Here is a 22036-nt window from a genome sequence, read left to right as displayed (position 1 = left end):
CCCACCTCAGCTGCAGAGCTTTGGAGTCACTTGTCACTTACGTAACCCTCACCTTGAAACTGGTGTAGATTTCCTCCGCTTTAATCCCATACACTCAGTTTTGCAAAAGGGGTTGGCACCTACCAAGATTTTCTTCCCATACGTGTCTTTATTTGTGCATGCAAAGGACACGTTAAACACTCACAGCATCCGTGGAGAACCAACCAACCAGTGTCACTGTTACAACTGTTGGCTGAAATTCAAATACATATATTCAAACACACAGCACCGCGGAACCGCACACATGAGCGTGCTGCTCGGGTGTGCGCCTCGTGCCAGGGGAGCCCGGGGAATGCCGCGGTTGCTAGGCGGAAGTGCCGCCGTTGCTAGGCGGAAGTGCCGCGGTTGCTAGGCGGAAGTGCCGCGGTTGCTAGGCGGAAGTGCCCGCGGTTGCTAAGGTAGCCGGCGGCCCGGAAGGGAAAAGTGGGTCCTTCCGGGTTAGGGGCGCAGCGCCGGGCCCTTGCGGAGCGGAGAGGTGGGAACGGGGGGGAGGGCACGGGCGTCTGCGGGGTTGTGGGGTTCCCGGGGGGGCGTAACGGCCCTGCGGGGGGGCAGGGGGTGCGCGGGGGCCCGTGAAGGAGGCTGAGGGGAGAGGAGGGGAGTGTGCAGGGGACGGGGTCCCGGGATGGTGGCGGGAGGAGGGGATGGGGACCCTGCGGTGAGGCGGGGCGGGGCCAGGAGGGGCGGTCTGGGGGTCCCCGGACGTGGGGCGCCGGTGAGCGGCCGGCCCGGGACGCGCGCGGGGCGGGGGCCGCGGGGAGGTGCTGCCGTGTGCTGGGGGAGGGGGACGGACCCTCTGTGACAGTGACCTCGGCGGCGGCTGCAGGCGCCTGTGTCCGGCGGCCGGGCTGGACCTTCTGCCTCCCTCCCCCACGCCGGGCTGGCTCTGACCGGGGTCGGCTTGTCTGCTGAATCCCGGCCAGTCCTGCTGGAGCTCCGGTGGGGCAGAACTGCTGCAAAAAGGGAAGTTTGCTTCTTTCCAAGCCCCAGACTGCTGCTGCTCTTCATGCCCTCGTTCGGGCTGTTACTCCTGCGTGGCTGCATCAGCTCTTGTCCTGGGTCTGGAGGTGCCAGTGCAAAGATCCGGGTATTAAGCCCCTGGCAGACTGCCCGCATCTGCTTACCTATCCCTGCAACAGCTTTCCTTTTGCCGGAGCATGATGCTGGGGCACGTGTTAATGTTGGACCGTTCTGTCACTGACAACAACTGCTCACTAATGGGCATGTCTCGGAGCTGGTGAAGGTTATGTTGTGAGAAGGAGAGGAAGGCTGCAGTTTTCCAAGACAGGTCCCTGACTGTTCCCCTGCTCAGGCTCCACAGAGCGCTCAGCCATCTGGGCAGCTCTTTGCCAGAAGGATATGGGTCAGGAGCAGGTTAATGTGGAAACAAACTATTTTTGGCTTCAGCTGCCCTTCAACCTTTTATTTTCAGCCCTGCAAACTTCCAAGTCGAAAACTGGCAGGGCAGAGTCTTTCTGCTGTGAAAGTTCCCCTGAAGCTTTGTCCTTTGGGCTCCCGTGTCCAAAAAAATTCCATCAGAGTGGTGGAACTGGAGTTCCCAGGCTAGGCAGCACTGCTGGGAGGCTCATCCTTTTGCCAGAGGTCCTGCAGTTTTTGGCTGAACTGTTGTGAGGAGTATTACCTTTATTTTCTAAAACCACAGAACTTGTGTTCTAGAAGAATGTACTTTGTTTCAGGTGCATAAAAGTACACCAGCATACAAATAATTAACTAACTGCGGTTTCAGAGGGTATCATCTCTTGTCACATGGAAAAACAAATAAAGTGTGCCCTGTACATTTGCAATGTGCTAAATCATCTTCATAACTTAAAGGTTATTTTTTCCCCTTTCTCAGGAAGAGAACATGAGTTCAGCAGGGAGGAAAAGGGGAAAGCCCAACAGAGGAGGAGGAAGGGGAGGAGGAAGAGGAAGAGGAGGCAGTGGAAGAGGAGGAGGAGGAGGCAGGAGTGGCCATTCAAACAAGTCTCAACTTGGTGGAAATAGGAAATGCTCAACGAAAATTTGGGATGATGGAGATGATTTTTGTCTCTTTGAGGAACCAAGGCTGGAATCCAGGTCTTTCTGTTAATTTGCCGGGGGTGGGTGGCATAGAGATGTTTGGGATACTTTGGGGATGTTTTTTTGACGTCTTTGAATATACTTGAGTGAAGAGGTGATGAAGCTGTTTCAGTATGAAGCAGTTTTTACCTGTCCTTTTTGATTAATTTTTTTAATATTTAGCTAGGAAGGTTGGTCTTCTAGAAAAAAAACTAGAACCTCTGATTTTCTTTGGTCATAAGTAATTTCAGGACATATTTGATCAGAAAGCATTAATAAACACGGGATATTAATTTTTGTGTATAACAAAGAAGAAGCTGGGCCATGGAAAATAAGCAATTTAGAATGAATTTAGTATCCTGAATGTATTCTGACCAATGTGGCTTAGGCATATGTGGTTGGACTGTAGTCTGAGAACAGCTTTACCCCAACCAAGTGTTTATTAAATCACTTTTTTGAATATGGATTTGACATAGGATAAAATACATACATGCATGGGTGTGTGCGTGCAGATATAGACCCACACATCCTGGTCACATAAGAATGAACCCAGCTGAGTAATCCTTAGGTGATGGACTTACCTTATTTTAGTTTTTCTGTTTTGAAATACAGGGTTGGCTCATAACACATCCCAATTCAGTCAAGAACATTTGAGCCAGGCAAATAAGTAATTGTTGTGTTATGTTTTAATTTTTAGATCAAGTGTACCTGCCAGAAGAGGAGGGCAAACGAAACAGAGACCTGAAGCGAGAATGCCTCTGCAGACCATACACATGACATCGGAGAATCAGAGAAGAGTGAAAGAACTTCTTCAGGAGCTTCAAGGGCAGGAGCTGGCTCCTGAATCAGAGTTAGTTTAAATGGAGGCACTAATTCTAGCTCTTCTAGATGAGCACACTTTAACAGGCACACTGTTAGAAATGAAAACAGTATTCTTTTTCCCCTAACTTTTAATTTGATGTCGAATCCTTTGGTTTTGAGTCTGTTTTGTTCTTCTACAGTTTTAACTCTGGGAAAAGGGTAGCAGAATCCTCCATTTAAATGGAGGATTTAAAACTCCAGAGGCAGAGTTTGCATCTACCAAACTATATAATTTTGTTTCATTTTAATTTGATAACTCTTTTTATCAGAGTAGCTGGTTCTGGTGAAGATGATGATGAAGCCGATTACCTTGATGATGAACAGTGCTGGTCAACAGATCAGGAGGTTTGTGACGTAATACCAAGGTCATCTGCTGAGCACAGAACTGTGGAAAGTGAAGTGTCTTCGTTTGCTGTGCACAAGCTCTCCAGGTGATGCTTTTCAGTTAATAATTTGTACCTTGAAGAGGTAAATCAGTAGTCTCAATCCTGTAAGCCCTCAGTGCCTGGACTTCCTCTTGGCTCCAAGGAAGTTCTGTGTGAAGAACTGATGAGTTTGTATCTCCTACAAATTTAGTCCTCAACTAGATGAGTTTAAAATAACATTTTTTTGATAATAAATCACTCCAGCCTTTTTTCAGGGAAGTTTTCAGTTCTTTCTCCAAGACAATGAAACAGACACTGAGAAAGCTCAGGGAGCATTGCTGTTATATGTGTGTTTCTTCCTGGTAGTTAATGTTTCAAAACCTTTTAAGTGTTCTTCATCCATTTTGCTCAGAAGTGAGCATTTATTAACTACTTGAGTGTGTTATATATAAGACGACTCAGCTTTTTTGGAAGAGTTCGATTTATACAGCTCAGCTGGGAGATCTAATCCTGTAACTGTTACGTGCTGCATTCTGGGGTGTGAAATAGTTGCCACACAAACTAATTTGTCACCTTATAAACAACAGACTAGCATTCACAAACACCAAATTACTGTCTGCCACTGTCATTGAAAATAGCGAATATTTTGGTGTGGATTTTTTTCCCTCCAATAGTAGTAATGGTTTTTCATGCTATACGTGCTCCCTTACTGTAAGCCTAATCAAGCAAATCTGCGGTTATTTTGCTTCATACAAGTCTCTCGTTGCTATGTTGTCTCTGTTTTGTTGCAGGTATGGTTTTGACAGCGAGCGTTGTAGGACAGTATTGAGATCTTGCAATGGTAATATTGGGGCATCATTGGAGTATTTGCTGTTGCAGTGCTTTACCGAAAGATATGGAGAGAAGGTGCAGGTTTCTGCAACAGCTGCTGAAGCCAGTCAAGAAGAATGTTTAGAACAGAGACAAGAAGAGGCTTTTGCCCTCCGGTCAATCTATGGAGAAAAATTTGTAGAAAGAATTCAAAACCGCGTTTGGACTTTTAGTTTGGAATTGGAGTACCTAGCAAACAGACGCAGCAAATCTAAACAAAAGGGTGATTGTACTAGGGACACAGCAAAGCAGACTGCAAAGGAAATATGTAAATTTTATCTCCAAGGAGGCTGCAGGTTTGGTTCAAAATGCAGATTTGGACATGAATTCCCTCCAAACCACCCACTAAAACCAGCCAGGAGCTCTGTAGGTGATGTTCATCTCAGACCTAACAGTGATGGTCCGGTGTATGAACTTGAAGTAAGATTTCCTGAAGAAAACAAGTATCCACGTCAGGCACCTCTTGTGGCCTTTTATTCCACTGACGAGAATCTACCTCTTGCTTGTCGTTTACACATTGCTGAATTCCTCTTTGGAAAGGCCTTGATGGCTGCAGAATCTGATGAACCAGTGGTGTACACCTTAGTAACTTGCTTAGAAGATGAATCCGAAATAAGCGAGTTACTTACAAGTACTCACCACAAATACAGTGTTCCTCCTATACCGCTGCTGGCAGCAACACCATTGGTAAAGCTGCAGACAGAGCGTACAGCTGGCTCAAATCGAATGTCTGAAGGTACACCACACTTCCCTCTATGGTTTCTCTCTTAGACCCTTATGGTCCAAGAACAGTCAAAAAGATTTTTTTAAAGAAAAAAAAGAGAGAAAGAAGGCAGAGAGCCCAATCCAGGCATCTGTTCCAAATCTATTTCTAGACGTTAAGACCATGTAGTGAGCCAGACCCATAATCTGTCACCAAAGTACCTGGTTCGGTTTCAGCCTTGGTTTAAAAGTACTTGGCAGTGGTTTAACACTTAATGTTATATGGTAGTTTTAATTAATTTAAGCTGGTGCTGCCATCACAGTCTTGCATTCCACAGAAGTGGTTGTGTTGTGAATCAGAGAAGGGAGCTGAGACACATGAAAAACATTCAGGAAGGCATAGTAGTTAGCGGTCTGGTTCACCATGTGGCCACCCAAACCATGGTGTCGCATAGCACAGCTGGTGCAGGGGTAGCAAGAAGTGGGTTGGAGGTGGAGAAATTGTGGTTTGTTTGGTGGGGTGACGGGAGGTTTGCTGGTAGTACTGAACTAAATGCATGCCAGAAGCAGTCCTGCAGACCTTCAGCTCCACCCTAACAAGGTTCTTTGTTGAGAATGCTCCTGGAACATTTGTCACTTCTGCAGTGCTGATGAGGTTTTGTTCCTTAGTGATACGAATACCTAGCTGTACATTCTCTGTCTCAAGCCTCAGCTGTGTCAGAACCTCAGGAAAAAGAAGAGGTGGCAGAAGAGGAGGAGGAAGATGAGCCTGAACAAGTTGTTGTGGAGAATGAGAGTTACGTGAACCTCAAGAAAAAGCTTTCCAAAAAGTATGATGTGCAGGCAAAGTCTCTGTATAATGAAAATGTTAAATTGTGCACGCAGTTTCGGCTGAAAAAGGTATGACGTACAGAACAGAGTACCTGTTTTCATGCTTACTTTAGAGAAATAAATATTTAAGCCACAGGCTGCTTTTTCATTCTGTTCTGCTCCAATGGGGTTCTTCCTGTCATGCTGTCTTGTTTTTGTGCATCAGTCTTCTAGGCACTTCCAATCCATGTTGTATGAAAGACAGAAGCTCCCTGCATGGCAAGAGAGAGAAACCATTCTTGATTTGCTTAAGAGCCACCAAGTTCTTGTTGTGAGTGGCATGACGGGGTAAGATCATGATTGCACATACAGCCTTTATGTATCAAAAGTATGCACAGAAGAATGTGAAATATGCATCCATGTCCTGAAAAGGTTAGGGCCATGGTCCATCTGTGACCAGTGGCAGAAGTCCTATGTGAACTTTATGTGAAGGATGATACTAGTGAAACAGCAAATTTTGAATGGAATGCAGTCATCTTAATTTACATGGATGGAAGGCATTGGGTTTGTGGGGTTTTTTTTCATTAATCCCTGATTTTTGTCATGCAGATGTGGGAAAACCACTCAGATTCCTCAGTTCATTTTGGATGCTTCATTGCAAGGATCTCCAAGCAGAGTTGCAAACATCATCTGCACTCAGCCTCGCAGGATCTCTGCCATTTCTGTGGCTGAACGTGTAGCCAAAGAAAGAACAGAAAGGATTGGACTCAGTGTTGGATATCAGATCCGTCTAGAAAGTGTGAAGGTATACATGCTTTGCTTATTGCTTTTAATTTAGTTCTATTAAAATTTGCTTAGCGCTCTCTAGCATACTGAATTTCTGCCTTGTGTCTGCCATATAGGGAGATAAGAAGTCTGTAGCATCTATATATTATATTAGGAGATATATTCTGTATTTTATTTCAAGTTGCACAGTCCACTTTACAGTGGACTTTACATAATGAGAGTGTAGTACTATGTCTTGTATTGTTGCGTTACTTTCTGTTGAGATATGGAAGGGGTCTGAGAGTGAGTAATACTGTCCTCTGGAAGGCTACTGTGTCTCCATTTCTGTTTTTCTCCCAAGGGGAGATTGAAGGGTACAGCTTCAGTCAGCCAGAAGGGGGGGTTGAATTCAAACTTCTCTTGGAAGTGAAATGTTGTCTACCTTGCAGCTGATTGCTTTTTTCCAAGAGTTATGTTAAAAAAAGAGATTCGCTAAATCTTTCTAGGGACAGAGATGAGTTGTTTATCAGAAAACAACTTCCCCTGGGAAAACAGTTAAGGGTTTTTTTGTTTACCCCTAACTATAAAGTTAGCAGTGCCCCTTGGTAAGAAGCAGGTGTTCTTAAGTTTTAATCAAGAAAATAAAAATCAGCTCATCTCCAGCAGGGATTGCTTGTTTCCCTTTCTGTCAAACCTGGCACTCAGCTGAAACTGAATGCTTTACAGCAACACATATTCTATGTTGTTGCACAAAGTCAACTGAATGCTTTGTCTTACCATTCAAGTCCTCAGCTACCAGACTCTTGTACTGCACTACTGGTGTGCTGTTGAGAAGGCTGGAAGGAGATCTGACTTTGCAGGGAATCACACATGTTATTGTTGATGAAGTTCACGAAAGAACAGAAGAAAGGTAAATAATCTCTTATCCCATAAGCAAAATGAAGAAACATAGTCAGGAGGCTAAAGGTGACTAAGGTGCAAGTAACTGGAGTCAGACTTGTTGATCCTGTGGCTGTAATGTGGGATTGTGGGAGGAGTCTGGGTTTAGGTTCTTGTCTTTGGGCAGTAGGAAGTTGTGTTGCAGCAGCTTGCAAAGAAAGCACGTCTCTTATATTTCTGTGCCTCCAACCCGCCATCACATTGCAGTGCTGTTGGAAAGAAGTTTTGGATGGGCTTGGAGGGTTAAGTAACTTTTTAGCCACAGCTGTCTGGTTCTTATTCTTCCCTTGTTTCAGCTTTTACCAAATACTGTGATTCTTTACGTGCCCTTTTGGGGGAATTACTTCTCCTGCTGCAGGCTTCAGCACAGCCCCTGCAAGGGAGAAGCACTCACGTTTTCTTCCAGTCTATAGATTTTACTAGTTCTGGACTGTCGCATCCTATCCTGCTCCAGCCTCCTGCAGTTTTACCCCACTTAACCTGCTGATGTCAGGCAAAATATAATGTCTATCAGTATCTCTGTAAACTAAGTGGCAAGGATCCTTTTCTTTGATGTTTTCCTTTTGGAACACTGCAATGCAGTGAGTTTCCAGGAGGCTTTGACTGTGACCTGTTATTCTACAGCTCAGATTATACTATAGCTCCATAAAAGGGCTTGTATCTCTCAAGCATCCTTCTTCCTTTTCATCTAAAATCACTTCAAGCTAGCCTTCTAGGCATGCCACAAAAGCTATAAATATGTAGGGAATACAGTGATCAGGAAAGAGTGGGTAAGTTTGAATAACTCTTCCAGTGAGAAAGAGGAGCAAAAAAGACTCATCTGTTTGTTTGAGTTAATTTGTTATCTAATTTTCTTATGTTGTTAGTAATGTAATTAATTCCTAAGGTAGTCAGAGCTTTTTGTTGCTCAAATGAATTTGCCGGGTAGTCCTGGCACTCTAGTAAGGGACAACCAAAGAGTAAGTAGATTGCCTTCTGTTAATTTACTGCGCTGTTAGCCTCTAGCCATTCTGAGAAGCTTGTACTTCTGTGTTTGTATTGCTGTGCTATTGAAAACAGCAGGAAAGTGGACAGAGTGGTAAGAAAAAAAGAGACTCTGGAAGTTAACACTGAAGAAATTAAAATGTCATCTTGCTTTTTTTCTTCAGTGACTTCTTGCTGCTGGTTTTGAAGGATATAATGGTTCAGAGGCCAGATCTGCGCATTATACTAATGAGTGCCACCTTGAATGCAGAGCTTTTTTCTCAATACTTTCACTCCTGTCCAATTATTAACATACCAGGTGAAAACCATTCATTTTTGTTATCTTGTCACATTCATTGTTTTTAGGGGTTTGTTTTCAGTATTTCTGCTTGAGAAGTGTTCAAGTGGGCTAATTTGCAAAGTGGCAAGATGAGGATTTATACAAGAACTATGATTCCAAGAAGGAAAGACCCATGAAATTTAGGAGAGAGAAGATTTGGAAGTGGAGCTTTTTTTGTGCTGCCTCTATACCAGCAAAATTTCCTTCCCCAAAAGACAAAAATTACGTTGTGTGCATGACATGGTTCCCTGAGCTAGTTTCACCACAGCTGAAGACCCTTCTCTGTCCTTGTGAAAACAAAGCAGTGAAAGGATCCAGCTGAATGTGTACATGTTTACCCAAACGTGCCTCCTAAATTACTGAATAATTACATTGAACATGACAGAAACCATGTAGCCTCATTAACACATTTATGGGAACACATTAGCCATTCTCTGACTGGGTAAGCACATGTTACCAAAACATGCATGCTTGGAAAACATCCACTGTTTGACCTAGACAGAAATTGTGTTGAAGAGTGCAGTATAGAAGAGAGCCGTGAAGCCAGTGTACAGCATCATAACCTGTGTGAAACGATAACCATCTTTTGCCATTTTCCTCTTTTCTGCGTGTTGTGTGGTACGTAGATTTATTCACGTGTTTCCTTTTAGGTCGAACGTTTCCTGTGGATCAGTTTTTTCTGGAAGATGTGATTGCACTGACAAGGTATGAAATTGCCAAACATTCTCAGATGTATTCAGCCTTTGAGGTTGCACTGTTGACCCTTGAGACTGAAGTAGTTCTGTGCATAGATTTAAAAATTAAATCCTTTCAAACCTCCCATATCCCCTTCAGTACTGGAGTTCTACTAAAGCACTGTCTTTAAACCATAGTGCTTATACTGCAGTGGGGTCTGGGATCTTGTGCCAAAACAAGTCTTTCTGCATCAGATACTACATAAGTACTCAAGAAAAGGTGAGCTTTGTCATGAAGAGTTTGTCAGTGCTTGTGCTTTACTTGTTTCGGTGGTGGTTAGACGTTGGCAAGCAAAAGAAATTTGAAGGTAGATATCAGCACTGAAGGCGAAAAATGCAGGCTACCAGTTCCTTTTTGTAAGCCCTACCTTGCATCTCCGGTTGCAGATCCCTGTTACCATTTGTAGTTACTGGAGAGTCACAGCAGCTCAGATATTCCAGATAATAAATTGATCAGATATTGTAAATTACTTGCAGATTGTTGCTCTGAGCTGCCCACTTAGCTGTCAAGATCACGTTTGCAGCCCTAGTCTTTTGCATCACATCTTTTAAAAGACTGATATCCCAGTATAGAAGGGCACCTTGTCCTTGATACTATCTAGTTTTGCAACCTGCTTATACAAAGTTCCTCTCAGATTTATACATAAATACTTTTGATACCCTATCTCCATAGCTAATTATTAGAAAAAGACTCTTTAGGCTTCTTTCCACACCACTGAATGTTCTTCTGCTCTTAAGGTATGTTTTAGAGGACAGTAGTCCCTACAGGCGGAAGACAAACAAGCAAGAAAGCAAACAGGATGGAAGACACAAACGAACTGCATTTGAAGAAGTAGAGGAGGACTTGAGACGTGCTGGCATTCTGGAAGGCACAGACACAGTTGTCAGAGATTCAGACCCAGACCAAAAATTAACTCTGAAGCAGCTCCTTACACGATATAAAGGTGAGCTCCTTCTTAAATCTAATAAACTGGCATATAACATTTGCCAGCCAATGTGGTACGTTAGCATATAATATTGTATATTGAATACATGTATATTATTTAGTCTTGTACTTGTGAAGATTAACCAGATTACTACTTCTAGATGAGATCAGAAACCTGCCAGCTTGGGGGTGGGGGGGAAAGAACCCATTGTTCTCTTGAACCAGAACAAACATCTTGGCTGAAAACAGTTCTTAGCATCTGACAAAGCACTGTTTTCAGCTACCATGTTTCCATCCCTATTCAGATGCCTTGTCGATTCCCCTTTCTTCTCTGTATCTGTTCTCGTTGGAGCAGCATGTATCTGCCCACTTCAAGGAGGTCACTTCAGCCTGACAAGCCTTTCTTGAGAAATTCAGTCGCTTTGAATGGCTTAAGAGAGGCAGACTGGACTCTTCCATGAACTTTCCACTCTGTAGTCATCAAAATCCTCCTTGTGCTTAGTCCTGAAGAGTCCTGCACACCGTTATGGTGAGCTCCACAGTGATACTGAGTGAGAGCCATTTGCTTAAAAGCTTCAGGTTCCTGCTAGACAGTTACCGTCTCAGAAGAGTAATGGAGTCTGTGTGTCTTTTTGAGTTGTGCAAGAAACATTGGAAGGCAGAAGAAAGAGAGCTTGAGAAGATAGTCCTGGAGGTATCTGTGAGTGGCAATGTGAAGGCTTTTGGCTCTTATCACTAGTATGCATGCACATCGTTCTGCTAGTAGATGAATCCTCATTAAGGCTGTGCACAGGACAGGTGTGAGCACCACTAAGGCATGGAAAGGAAGGGAAGACCTGAAACAGGAGTGTGTGGAAGCAGGAATATGACACATTGAGTCATGGAGCTGCCCCTGACTAATCTAAGCCAGATGCTGTTTAAACCAAAGTGTGGTTGGTTGTACAGCCACACTGGTTCAGTGCATCTAGCAGATGTTTTTTACAAGAGATGGACTTACTGTGTGTGTTATTTCTTTTTTCCCCAGGGGTTGACAAGACAGTGTTGAAAACAATGTCTGTCATGGACTTGGAGAAGGTTAATCTGGAATTAATTGAAGCCTTGCTGGAGTGGATAGTTGCTGGCAGACATTCATACCCCCCAGGTAATCTCATTGTCCTTGTGGGGTGCACAAAAGTAGATTCATGGAGGCTGTGCACTTATAGGCAGCCCAAAGCTAATGTTTTGCATGCAGAATTTCTGTAGTTACTGACTATTTAAAAAAAAAAAAAAGTTCTAGCTGAGTAACAAAGCTCTTGATATATGTGGGGTGGGGAAGGTGAGAGAATTGTCTACTTCGGAAAGTCTGGTGAGACTGTTGCAGGCTGTGTGGGTTTTGCACAACGATTGCAAAACAGAGCTGGATTTTCAACTTGGGCCTTCTGCACATTGATAAAACATGCTGTCATTTCTGTTGAGTGATTTTTTTTTTTTTATTATTATTATTTTGGTTTTTTTTTTTTACATCTATGTATATAGGTGCTGTGTTGATATTTTTGCCTGGTCTAGCAGAAATCAAGATGCTTTATGAGCAGCTCCAGACTAATGCTCTTTTTAATAATAGACACAGCAAGAGGTAAGGCAGAAAAGCTCCAGAACTATCAGTCTTTACCTAAATAAAGAGTAGCTTCCTGCAGAAAGCCTTTATCCAGGGATAAATAAAGGTTATTAAACGTGTGAGACATCTTGTGATGTGAAAGCCTTGACTCCAGTCAGGGTAGCTCCTTTTCTGCTATCTTGCTGGTTTGCAATTCAAGTTGTTGAAATTCTCAGAAACCCTAGTAATGTGTTCTCCACTTTGTGCTTTGCATGATCTGATGGACTGTTGAAAACTTAACCTCGGCCCTTGTTCTGTTTGCTGAGACACTTTCATTTGCAGTTGCATTTGGCCTTAGGCTGTTACATGGAGATGTAATTGGATCTCCTTGACTCAACAGTTTTTATACAGATGTCCATGGGAAGGTTCGCTGGAGTGATTTCTTCCAGCCTGGCATTATAAATGGCAGATTGTAGACTATTCAAGAGAGGCAGAATTTTTGCTCAGTTCTATTCTGAGACCTGTCCCTTCTGTAAACCTCTCCACCTTCCCTTAGAACATGTATCAGAAACAGTGCGGCCAGCAGGACCAGGGCAGTGATCATCCCCCTGTAGTCAGCATTGGTGAGACTGCACCTCGAATCCTGTTCCATTTTGGGCCTTTCAATACAAGGCAGACATTGAGATGCTGGAGATGTGTGTCCAAAGAAGAGCAACAAAGCCGGTGAAGGATCTAGAGAATCAGTCTTACAAGGAGCAGCTGAGGGAATTGGGGTGGTTTAGTCTAGAGGAAAGGAGACTGAGGGGAGACCTTACTGCTCTCTAAAGCTAGGAGGTTGTAGCGAGGTGGGTGTCAGTCTCTTCTCCCAAGTAACAAGCAATAGGACAAGAGAAAACAGCCTCAAGTTGCGCCAGGGGAGGTTTAGATTGGATATTGGAAAAAATTCCTTCACCAAAAGGGTGGTCAAGCATTGCAACAGGCTGCCCAGAGAAGTGGTGGAGTCACCATCCCTGGAGGTATTAAAAAGCATGTAGACGTGGCACTTGGGGACACGGTTTAGTGGTGGATTTGCAGTGTTTGGTTAACGGTTAGACTCGATCTTTAGGGTCTTTTCCAACCTAAATGAGTCTATCATTCTGTGTCTTAAAGGTGATAGGGAAGAGAGTTTGCCGGGTTTATATTGCTTTGAATGGCTGTGGGCATTGTCTAGTATGGGTGAGGCAACAGTGCGTGCAGGCAGATTGTTCCCAAGAGGGAAAAGGCTGGAGATGCACTGAGCATGCTGTCATATTGTCCTTCCAGGTGTGTTGTTTATCCACTTCATTCTTCACTGTCTAGTGAAGAACAGCAGTCTGTGTTCCTCAGGCCTCCTGCAGGAGTTATCAAAATCATCATCTCTACAAATATTGCAGAAACATCTGTCACCATTGATGATGTGGTCTATGTGATTGATTCTGGAAAAATGAAAGAGAAAAGGTACTGGGATTCATTCTGCAGGGCTTTGTGATCCTGGGAACTGCTCTATACCTTGAGCTGCATACTTTAGCTTCCAAAGAGCTGGGGAAAGCTTGAAAGAAAGCTGCTGCAAGGTGGAGGAAGGCAGTCTAGACTCAGATCCAACTGCAGGGGTGGGAATTGTCCCTACAGAAGCTGGCGGCATCTGCCTGCTTGACCTCCAGTCTGTTCACTCTGCAGTAGTGAATATAAGCCTGTTGCTTGCTCTCCTGTAGATACGACCCAAGCAAAGGAATGGAAAGTCTGGAAGACACATTTGTGTCCAAGGCCAACGCTCTGCAAAGGAAAGGGCGAGCAGGCCGTGTAGCCTCAGGTGTCTGCTTTCATCTTTTCAGTAGCCATCACTATAACCATCAGCTTATAAAACAGCAGTTACCAGAAATACAAAGAGTGCCCTTGGAGCAGCTTTGTCTAAGGTGAGCTGTTGTTCCTTGTGTTGCCTGAAAAAGCCTGGAATGCCATTACCAAGGTGTTTAGTTTCCCCGGTGTTTTCTCACATTACGAAACCAAGAAACATGCTCTGGAGATCTAAGACTCTTTCTTGACTGGTTGCTTTGATCTTACTATCCCATTGCTTCTGCTTCTAGAGCCCCCGTAATCCCACCCTCCCACCAATTCTTCCTGTCCTTCACATTCCTTAGCAGAGCTGAGGATCTGATCCTAGGAATCCTGCCATCTGGTCCTAGTAAAAAGACGCATCTCTCAGATCTCTCATCACCAGAGAAGACAGTTGCGTTCCTGTACTCCAGACCCATGGCTGATGTTTGTCCCTTTGTGCTATAAACTCCCCTGTGTTGTTTCAGTGCAGCGTAGCACAGTAAAGCCGCGACCTGGATCAAGCACCACCATCATGAAGAGGCGCTCTTATCCTTGCTGCACACTGTGCACCCCTTTTACAAAAAGGAAACGAAACAACACAAACATTTTTTTACAGAAAAAAGTTAATTTTAAACCCTGAAGTGCTAAATAGGAATCTGTCCTTACGGACTCTGTGGGGTTACATGAAGTGCTCAGACCCCCAGCTATTTTTTTTGCATTGCTTCCTGACTTGAAATACGTGTTACAGGTCCTCTTCTAGGGAGCATGTTCTTAAAAGCATGGTTTCTCTTGGGGTTTTTTTGTTTTGTTTTTATAAAAACTTACTTTTTATGTCCTGTGTATGAAACTAAGCTCCTTTTTTTTTTTTCTTATTCCTTTTTAATGGTTTGTTGGGGTTTTTTTCTCCTTAAGAATCAAAATTCTGGAGATGTTTTCTGCACACAGTCTTCATTCCGTCTTATCACGACTAATTGAGCCCCCTAAAACTGAGTCTTTGCGAGCATCAAAGCTGCGACTACAAGACTTGGGAGCATTAACTCCAGATGAAAAGCTCACCCCTCTGGGATATCACTTGGCTTCTCTGCCTGTCGATGTCAGGATTGGCAAGTTAATGCTGTTTGGCACCATCTTCCGCTGCCTGGATCCTGCACTAACTATAGCAGCAAGTCTGGCCTTTAAGTCACCTTTCGTAAGTATTCTTAACTGCGTATCCTGCTTCGAAAGTGCTATGTTTCCATGCAGCAGCAAAACACTGTTATAACTTGCAGTATGACACCTGAGCATTTTAATTCTCCTTTTTAGCCTGCATTGTTTATGTTAGTTAATGCAGTGCCCATGAAAAAAGTCCAGTTACAAGCAGAAGACCAAAACCATGCAGCAGCAACAGGAATGTTATTTATGAGTGAACAGTAGAAACGGAATAGATACTAGTTTTAATTTGAACAAGTATAGCTAGTCCACTTTGTCCAGATTTGATGTAAAAATTGAAAATTAATGTAAGGAGCAGTTAGAAATAATTACGCAACAGTGATAATGATGAAGTTGACGTGTCTGAGCTGTGAATGTAGAGTTCAGTCTGGATCTGTTTGTGTTCGCTTTGCTTTGGCTTTTTGAATCAGCTGTTGTACTTACAGGTGCTCTTAGTGGTGTTCATCTGATACTGCAGTGTACAAACTTGCACGAAAAATCGGGCTTGAGGTTTTGATTGCTGTCGTTAGTAGCGCAAATAGTTTTCACTGAGGATAGTTGGGAAAGAATCAGAAACAGATTTTTTCTAGTTATTTAATTACATATTGTTTACCATACGTTTATTGGGCATATTCTACAGCATTTTGACCTCAAGTGCGATGTTTCTATATGGTGATATAGAATAACTTGAATTCAGCTTCTTGAATGTCCTGAGTTATTGTCACCTTCTCTTTCTCTCAGACCCAAGTGGATTTTAGACTTGCTGTGCTCTTCTCTATTACAGGCATTCTCTTGTGAGCTTCAGCTCCATTAACTTGCTAAGATCTGTCGGACCTGTTTTCCATGGATCTTGGCATTCTGCAACTGCAGAGAGGTCTGCCCAAACTGCAATATTTTCTGTGATCTGGTCAATCACAAATTTACCTGTGGCTTTTTCATGGTTGGATAGGGCAGTGGGCTTAGGTGCTCTGTGGTTGACTGGGCATTTTTTGAATACCTCATATTTTTTGTTATCCATGAAGAAAATCTGCATTCTGACCTGTGAGCTGCTGTGCTGAAAATACCAAAGATGGTGCCATGCAGCTCTTGCAATGGCTTGTCTTAAGTTGTGAGGGGAAGAACCTGCTTAATCTGTTACTGCCTGCCTAGGTGTCACCGTGGGATAAAAGGGAAGAAGCAAACAAAAAGAAGTTGGAGTTCGCAGTAGGAAACAGCGACTACCTGGCTCTTCTCCAGGCCTATAAGGTGAGCTGAAATTCAGTAGGTTTGTGATGTGTTTGAAATTCAAGCTGAAATATTTCATTAAAGGTTTCCTCCCATCCTCTCAATTAGGGATGGCGTTTAAGTATCAAGGAGGGCTCTCAGGCAAGCTACAACTACTGCAGGGAGAACTTTTTGTCAGGAAGAGTTCTTCAGGTAAGTCTGTTTTTGTGGCCTCTCACAGGGACTGGTTGAGACACTGGCAGAGTCCTGGTGACGAAAATACTCTGTGTGGCACCTGTCACAGCCCTTTGTCTGTTTGTAGGAAATTGCCAGTCTGAAACGGCAATTCACAGAACTGCTTTCTGACATTGGGTTTGTGAAGGAGGGATTAAGAGCCAGAGACATTGAGAAGAAGTGGTCCCAAGGAGGGGATGGCGTGTTGGATGCAACAGGAGAAGAGGTAACTTTACAGCATGTCAGCGCTCCAAAACTACGCCACAGTTTTTCATTTCACGTGGGTGCCAGGTGGGCTCTAGACTGGTGGGCTTCCTGCCACAGTCTGGCTTTGTGGTCTCTCTCACACTGGCAACAGTCACCTCCTACCTGCTGTTCTGCTTCCCTGTGCACTGTGCTTGCTGGTACCAGCCTTGATTGCGTGAGACCAGGAAGAACAGGCCCAGCTGTGAAACCTCCTCCTCTGAGACAGTGAAACACTGCTAACTTGACACCTTAGAAGTCAGCAAGTGGTGGAAAGGCACTGGTCTGACTCATGACTGGGCCCGCATGCTGGGATTAGTGCCAGCCTTATTTTGAGAAGAGAGAACATTACAGAGCAGGCAGTGAAATACTTCAGTGTTGGGGACAATCTTCAGAAAGCAGTACCTGGGGAGCTAGAGATCTCCTGGGGCTATATGACGAGGTGGGTAAGGGTTTGGTAGTTGTAGAGTCTCAGTGGTGCACTGGGCAACTCATGCTCGCTTTTCCTTGGAGACAAGCCGCTTTGTAGCCGGACATTAGGGAACCATTGTGTTTGGCACGAACTGCGCTGAGATAATTGGTGACCAATTTGCTCCATTGATAGTGGGGGGAACACAGGCCAGGGCTAGCCTGAGACTTGGGACCGGTAACTAGTCCTCCCCTGTAAAGCACAGCAGTGCAGCTATGAAAGTAAACTGGTTTCAGGAATTCAGTTATTCCAGAAGCAGGGCTTTACCTTCATAGACTTACCTGTAGAATACCTAACGCATGCATTAATTTCACAGGCAAATTCAAATGCAGAGAACATCAAGCTGATCTCGGCCATGTTGTGTGCTGCACTGTATCCTAATGTTGTCCAGGTAAAAAGAGTGCTTTTTCATTTTCTCTTCTGCTGTCCAGCATATCCACATGGCCTGCTTTCAGTCAGGGCTGGTTGTGGCAGCTTGAGCCTGGCTGAAGTTGCCAAAGCTTGCTGCTTGAGAGTGTTAGAGCCAGGCAGCTGAGCTCCAGTTTGCATTGCTCGAGACTGCTGCTGTTCCTACAGGCTGATTTTGGTGATACACACAAGCCAGCAGCAAATTGTAACAAGCTACTTTAATTTACAGCTTTTTAGAAGGCTGAAGTTACAAATGAACCATCAGGGTTAGACAGCACCTCAAAGTGTAGTATCTGTCTCTCGTGACTTAGTGTGTTAATACTTGAGAATTTCTGGTTTTGATAAAATTAAGACACAAGAAGGTTTTCTGGTACAGCAGATTTTTATAACATTTTGTCTTGTTATTTACCATACAGGTGAAAAAGCCAGAGGGCAAATACCAGAAGACCAGTACAGGAGCAGTCAAAATGCAACCAAAAGCAGAGGAGCTGAAGTTTGTTACCAAAAGTGATGGTTATGTTCACATTCACCCTTCATCTGTGAATTATCAGGTCGGGATTCTTTTTTTCTGTAAAGCATACTCTCTTTTTTTTTTTTCCATAAAAGAAATCACCTTGCAGATAAGATTACAGTGAGGGCCCCTATTGATGCTTACAAAAAAATATTCATGTTTGAACAGTCCTGTTAGAATTGTAAGTAACAGTGAGTTCGTGAGTTACGAGTGTCCTCTTGGGCTTGCAGTTAAACTCCAGTCTCTGGAGTGGAATGAGCAGACGCAGTAACCCCCCCCGTTCATGTTTTCTTAAGCTGCACCTGCAAAGCTGCACGCAGAAATGTTGCAGCTGGAGTGCTCCCCTGGCCTAGCCTTGCAATCCAATTGACTGAGATTGCACCTTCATACACGTAGATGAATTCTCCCCACTGCCCCTCCCCAGGCATTGTCTCTTCAGCTGAAACATTATTTATTGGTAAATAATTTAGGGACATACTCCGGTTTGTTTCTTTGTGGGTCCTCAAACGCTGAAGTTAATTTCCTTTCCAGCTTAATAGCCAATACTTAGATGGGAGCTCCTCTCTCTCTGCCATGATACATGGTTAGTATTTGTCTCATGGTCTGTCTCCATATCTGATGATTCGTTGCTTTTCCAGGATACAAATTACTTTAGAAAAGTTGGGCTTGTAATCATTAACCACATATTTGGGTTATAAAGGCTTTGAGCCTGTTCATCACTCTTGCTTTGAAAGAGCGTAACAAATGCTCACATGAAAATGTCTTTGGCATGAAATGGAGCACTTGGGGCCTTTAGGTGACATTTGATGAATTAACCGGTTTCTCATATGCTCACTGCAAAGCGGGAAGGAGCAAGGGGTAACTGGCAAGTTACCGGCAGCTCTTACAGGTCAGCCAGGGTCTGTTAGTCACGCAGGTGCATTTTAAGCACGTTTGCTGTTCTCTGCAGTCAGAGAAGAGGTGGGGAAGCCCATGTGGAAGAGGCAGGCAGGCCTGTGTCCTCCCCAGCAGGTAGGAAGAGTTGTGGCACTTTAATGAGGATGTTGCACACGTGTTCCAGACTAGGCACTTTGAGAGCCCCTACCTGGTGTATCATGAGAAAATCAAGACCAGCCGTGTGTTCATTCGAGACTGCAGTATGGTGTCGGTGTACCCACTGGTCCTGCTGGGAGGCGGGCAGGTTCACGTGCAGCTGCAGAAGGGAGAATTTGTCATTTCTCTTGATGATGGATGGATACAGTTTGTTGCTGCCTCTCACCAGGTAAGGAAAAGGAGCAATAATCCTGGGAATGCTCCAGAGCTTGTGTTTAGAATGCAGGAGCTACGTTTCATGAGCCTTACACTTGCCTGTGTTTTACCACGTGTGTTAGATTGCTGAGCTGGTGAAGGAGCTGCGCTGTGAGCTAGACCAGCTGCTGCAGGATAAAATCAAGAATCCCAGCATGGATTTATGCATGTGCCCCCGTGGATCTCAGATCATTGGTATGATTGTAAAGCTTGTGACCACACAATAACACAAGAACAGCTTTCTATAAAGACTATTTGCTACTGCCTGAGAACATACCAAGTAACATCAGTGTCTTGATGTATTTTTTGTCCCAAAACACGATGCTGATCTCTGGAAGACCAACTTCCCAACTGTGCTACTGACAGGTTTTGGTGGGGTTTTTTCCCCCTTTGCTTACAGAGAGCTTACTTGTTCAACATGAGGTGGCTTCCAGTACACTCTGTGAAATGGGAAAATGGCAAATCTCCCAGGAGGACTTAAAGCCTCCAAGTAAGAAAATGCTTTTTTATGAAGCTAAACACCAGCAATAGTGTTTTTTGGTCACAAAAATACCTGCTACCTAGCTGCTTCTTTTGCAGTAGTGGTGTCTGGAAGCAGCATGTGACATCATAAGCTGCTTCTCTATGTTCTGGCCGAGAGTACTGAGGCAGTCAGTCCTGGCTGACCCATTTCCTTACCGTTCACAAGCCAAAGCCCTGAAAAAGGTGAGCACCACTTGATTCATGCTAAGGGGTTCTGAAATGGATTTAGCGTCCTCGGGCAAGGAGACTGTACCACAGCAGTTGCAAGTCACATGTTGGATCAGCGCAGGCTTTTCTGGTCACACTGTAAAACTGCAGAAGAGTGTGGGCATTTCCCCCCCAGCTGCACTTTGAAACAGGAACACAGGTGAGAGGGCCTGCTGTAGAGCACTGAAAATGGATCCCCGGGTGGATGGTATTTGCTCACTGTTAACCTTCTCTGGCAGGCAGGTAGTCCTCCTACAGAGCTGAAAGTCACTCCCACATTTGGGAACTTTTAGCCAGTCTCCTGCTCTGGGGAGCACTGCCACAGCTGACCTGCTTGATGCACGGGCGATTGCAAATAATAGCAAGTGCCTTAAGTGAGGTGAACTTTGCTTTCATCTGCAATAGTAAAATGAGAGTAAACACTGTCTCTACCACCAGCAGCCCTGCCTATAAGTGCTTCAGGCTGAGGAATGATGAGCAGAGGGAGGCACGTTGTTTGGGGACTACTTTGGTTCCACATGCTTTTGAAGTGGTGCTCTCTTGAGTAGGTGACTGCTCAGCCGTCAGGGAGGGCTGTGTTCTGCACGGAAATCATGCTCTGACTTCTGCCAGGTACATGGCAGCTGCCCCCAGGCTGTCCCTGGAGCGAAGGCAGGGGCAGCTGATGCTGTAGCAGGTGCTAACGAGCAGCACCCACCCTGCTGGAGGCCTTGTAAGGGTCCTGGTGCCCTGCCACGGTGGCAAATGGGCAAGTCTGGGAACACCACACAGCCCAAGGGATGGGACCAGCAATGGGGTCAGGCACTGACCTGTCCTGCTGCCTGAACTGCAGCGCCTGCTGTTACTGTAGCAGTGTTTCTGCACAACAGTGCTGCCCTGCCCCCCCGCCCCACCCCACCCCACCCCCAGCAGGCCAGCTTCCCAGGAACTGTGGGTACGCTAACCTGGCCTCATGGATAGAGCTCAGGGGGTGTTTTATTACTTGCTTCCTCCAGCAGGTACGTTCTGCCACCAAAACCAGTGCCAGCCCCCACAACAATTCTATTTCCCCATAAGATTAAAAGCATAAAATATGACAAAATGACTTGGGACAGCAGAGCCGGAGCCCGGCTGCTCTGCTCACCAGCAGCACACAAGCCTCCCACAGCAGAGCTGGAACCGCTTTTGAGGCAGCAGTGCTAACAAGGGGCCTGCATGAAATACAGATGACAAGCAGCAAATGCTGCAGAGTGCTGCTGTTCATGACCATAGGCCTCCCTGGGGCATCAGAGCCACCTCCAGCAGCAGCTGAACCGCGAGTGGTCATCTCTGACCTACTCCTCCCCCTCCTGAACCCACGGATGCACCCCCAACCTGTCCACTCAAGGAGCGTTACAAGAAAGGGGGAAGACTGAAAAAGGAAGGTATTGCGGGAAGAGCTGCAGTCTGCAGGTTTATTGCAGGGCCAGCTTGCATCAACGGTACAGAGGGGAAAAGAAGAGCAAGCCACCCTCCTTTACAAGAACTGTTGCACAGGCTGGTTTCACCATCAATGCCGTACACTCTACAGGGCAGGGAACCCAACACATACCACCCCAGCAGTGTTTACCAGTGGCTTCTGGGTCACCCTAGTTTAATGCTATTGTTTCCAGCTCCCTCTTCTGCAGCACGTAACAGACTATGATTATAAAAAAAATAACAAAGTATTAATGCAACATCTGCAAGGAAAGTCACTAAAGTCACCAGTGCACCAAAACATGCAAACATGGGGAACAGAGATGAGGGATGAGACAAACACATACTCTAGTACACAGGAAGAGTCTTTGTCAAGTTGTGTATAGGGGCTCATTATCATTCTTTTAGTAACTGAACATCTTGCAATGTCTCATCTGAAAACCTGGGGCTGGGTGCCTGTGCACAGCTGCACTGCTCTAACAGTAGAGTAGCAACTCACTGCTGACAAGTCATAAGCCCCAGGAGAATTCCTGTTCCTTGCGGGCCTGTAGGA

At 44.8% G+C, this 22036-nt stretch overlaps 1 protein-coding gene across 1 annotated transcript; it reads left to right on the top strand.

Annotated features, from left to right (window-relative positions):
* The first annotated feature begins 459 nt into the window (after window positions 1–459).
* Window positions 460–20486, top strand: DHX57 (DExH-box helicase 57). Its single transcript, XM_056344263.1, has 24 exons — window positions 460–514; window positions 1895–2115; window positions 2795–2947; window positions 3228–3389; window positions 4115–4929; window positions 5602–5795; window positions 5932–6053; window positions 6315–6510; window positions 7256–7380; window positions 8558–8691; window positions 9363–9417; window positions 10185–10390; window positions 11396–11512; window positions 11887–11983; window positions 13247–13420; window positions 13675–13875; window positions 14690–14966; window positions 16115–16210; window positions 16298–16381; window positions 16491–16628; window positions 17431–17505; window positions 17939–18073; window positions 19094–19294; window positions 19404–20486. The coding sequence occupies exons 2-24, from the start codon at window positions 1904–1906 to the stop codon at window positions 19545–19547; spliced, it is 4113 nt and encodes a 1370-aa protein (XP_056200238.1). The 5' UTR covers window positions 460–514; window positions 1895–1903; the 3' UTR covers window positions 19548–20486.
* The last annotated feature ends 1550 nt before the right edge of the window (window positions 20487–22036 follow it).

Source organism: Falco biarmicus, chromosome 6 (genome assembly GCF_023638135.1).
Source record: "Falco biarmicus isolate bFalBia1 chromosome 6, bFalBia1.pri, whole genome shotgun sequence".
Classification (NCBI taxonomy): domain Eukaryota; kingdom Metazoa; phylum Chordata; class Aves; order Falconiformes; family Falconidae; genus Falco; species Falco biarmicus.
The sequence above is the reverse complement of the archived record's forward strand: the minus strand, read 5'-3'. Positions and strand labels throughout refer to the sequence as shown.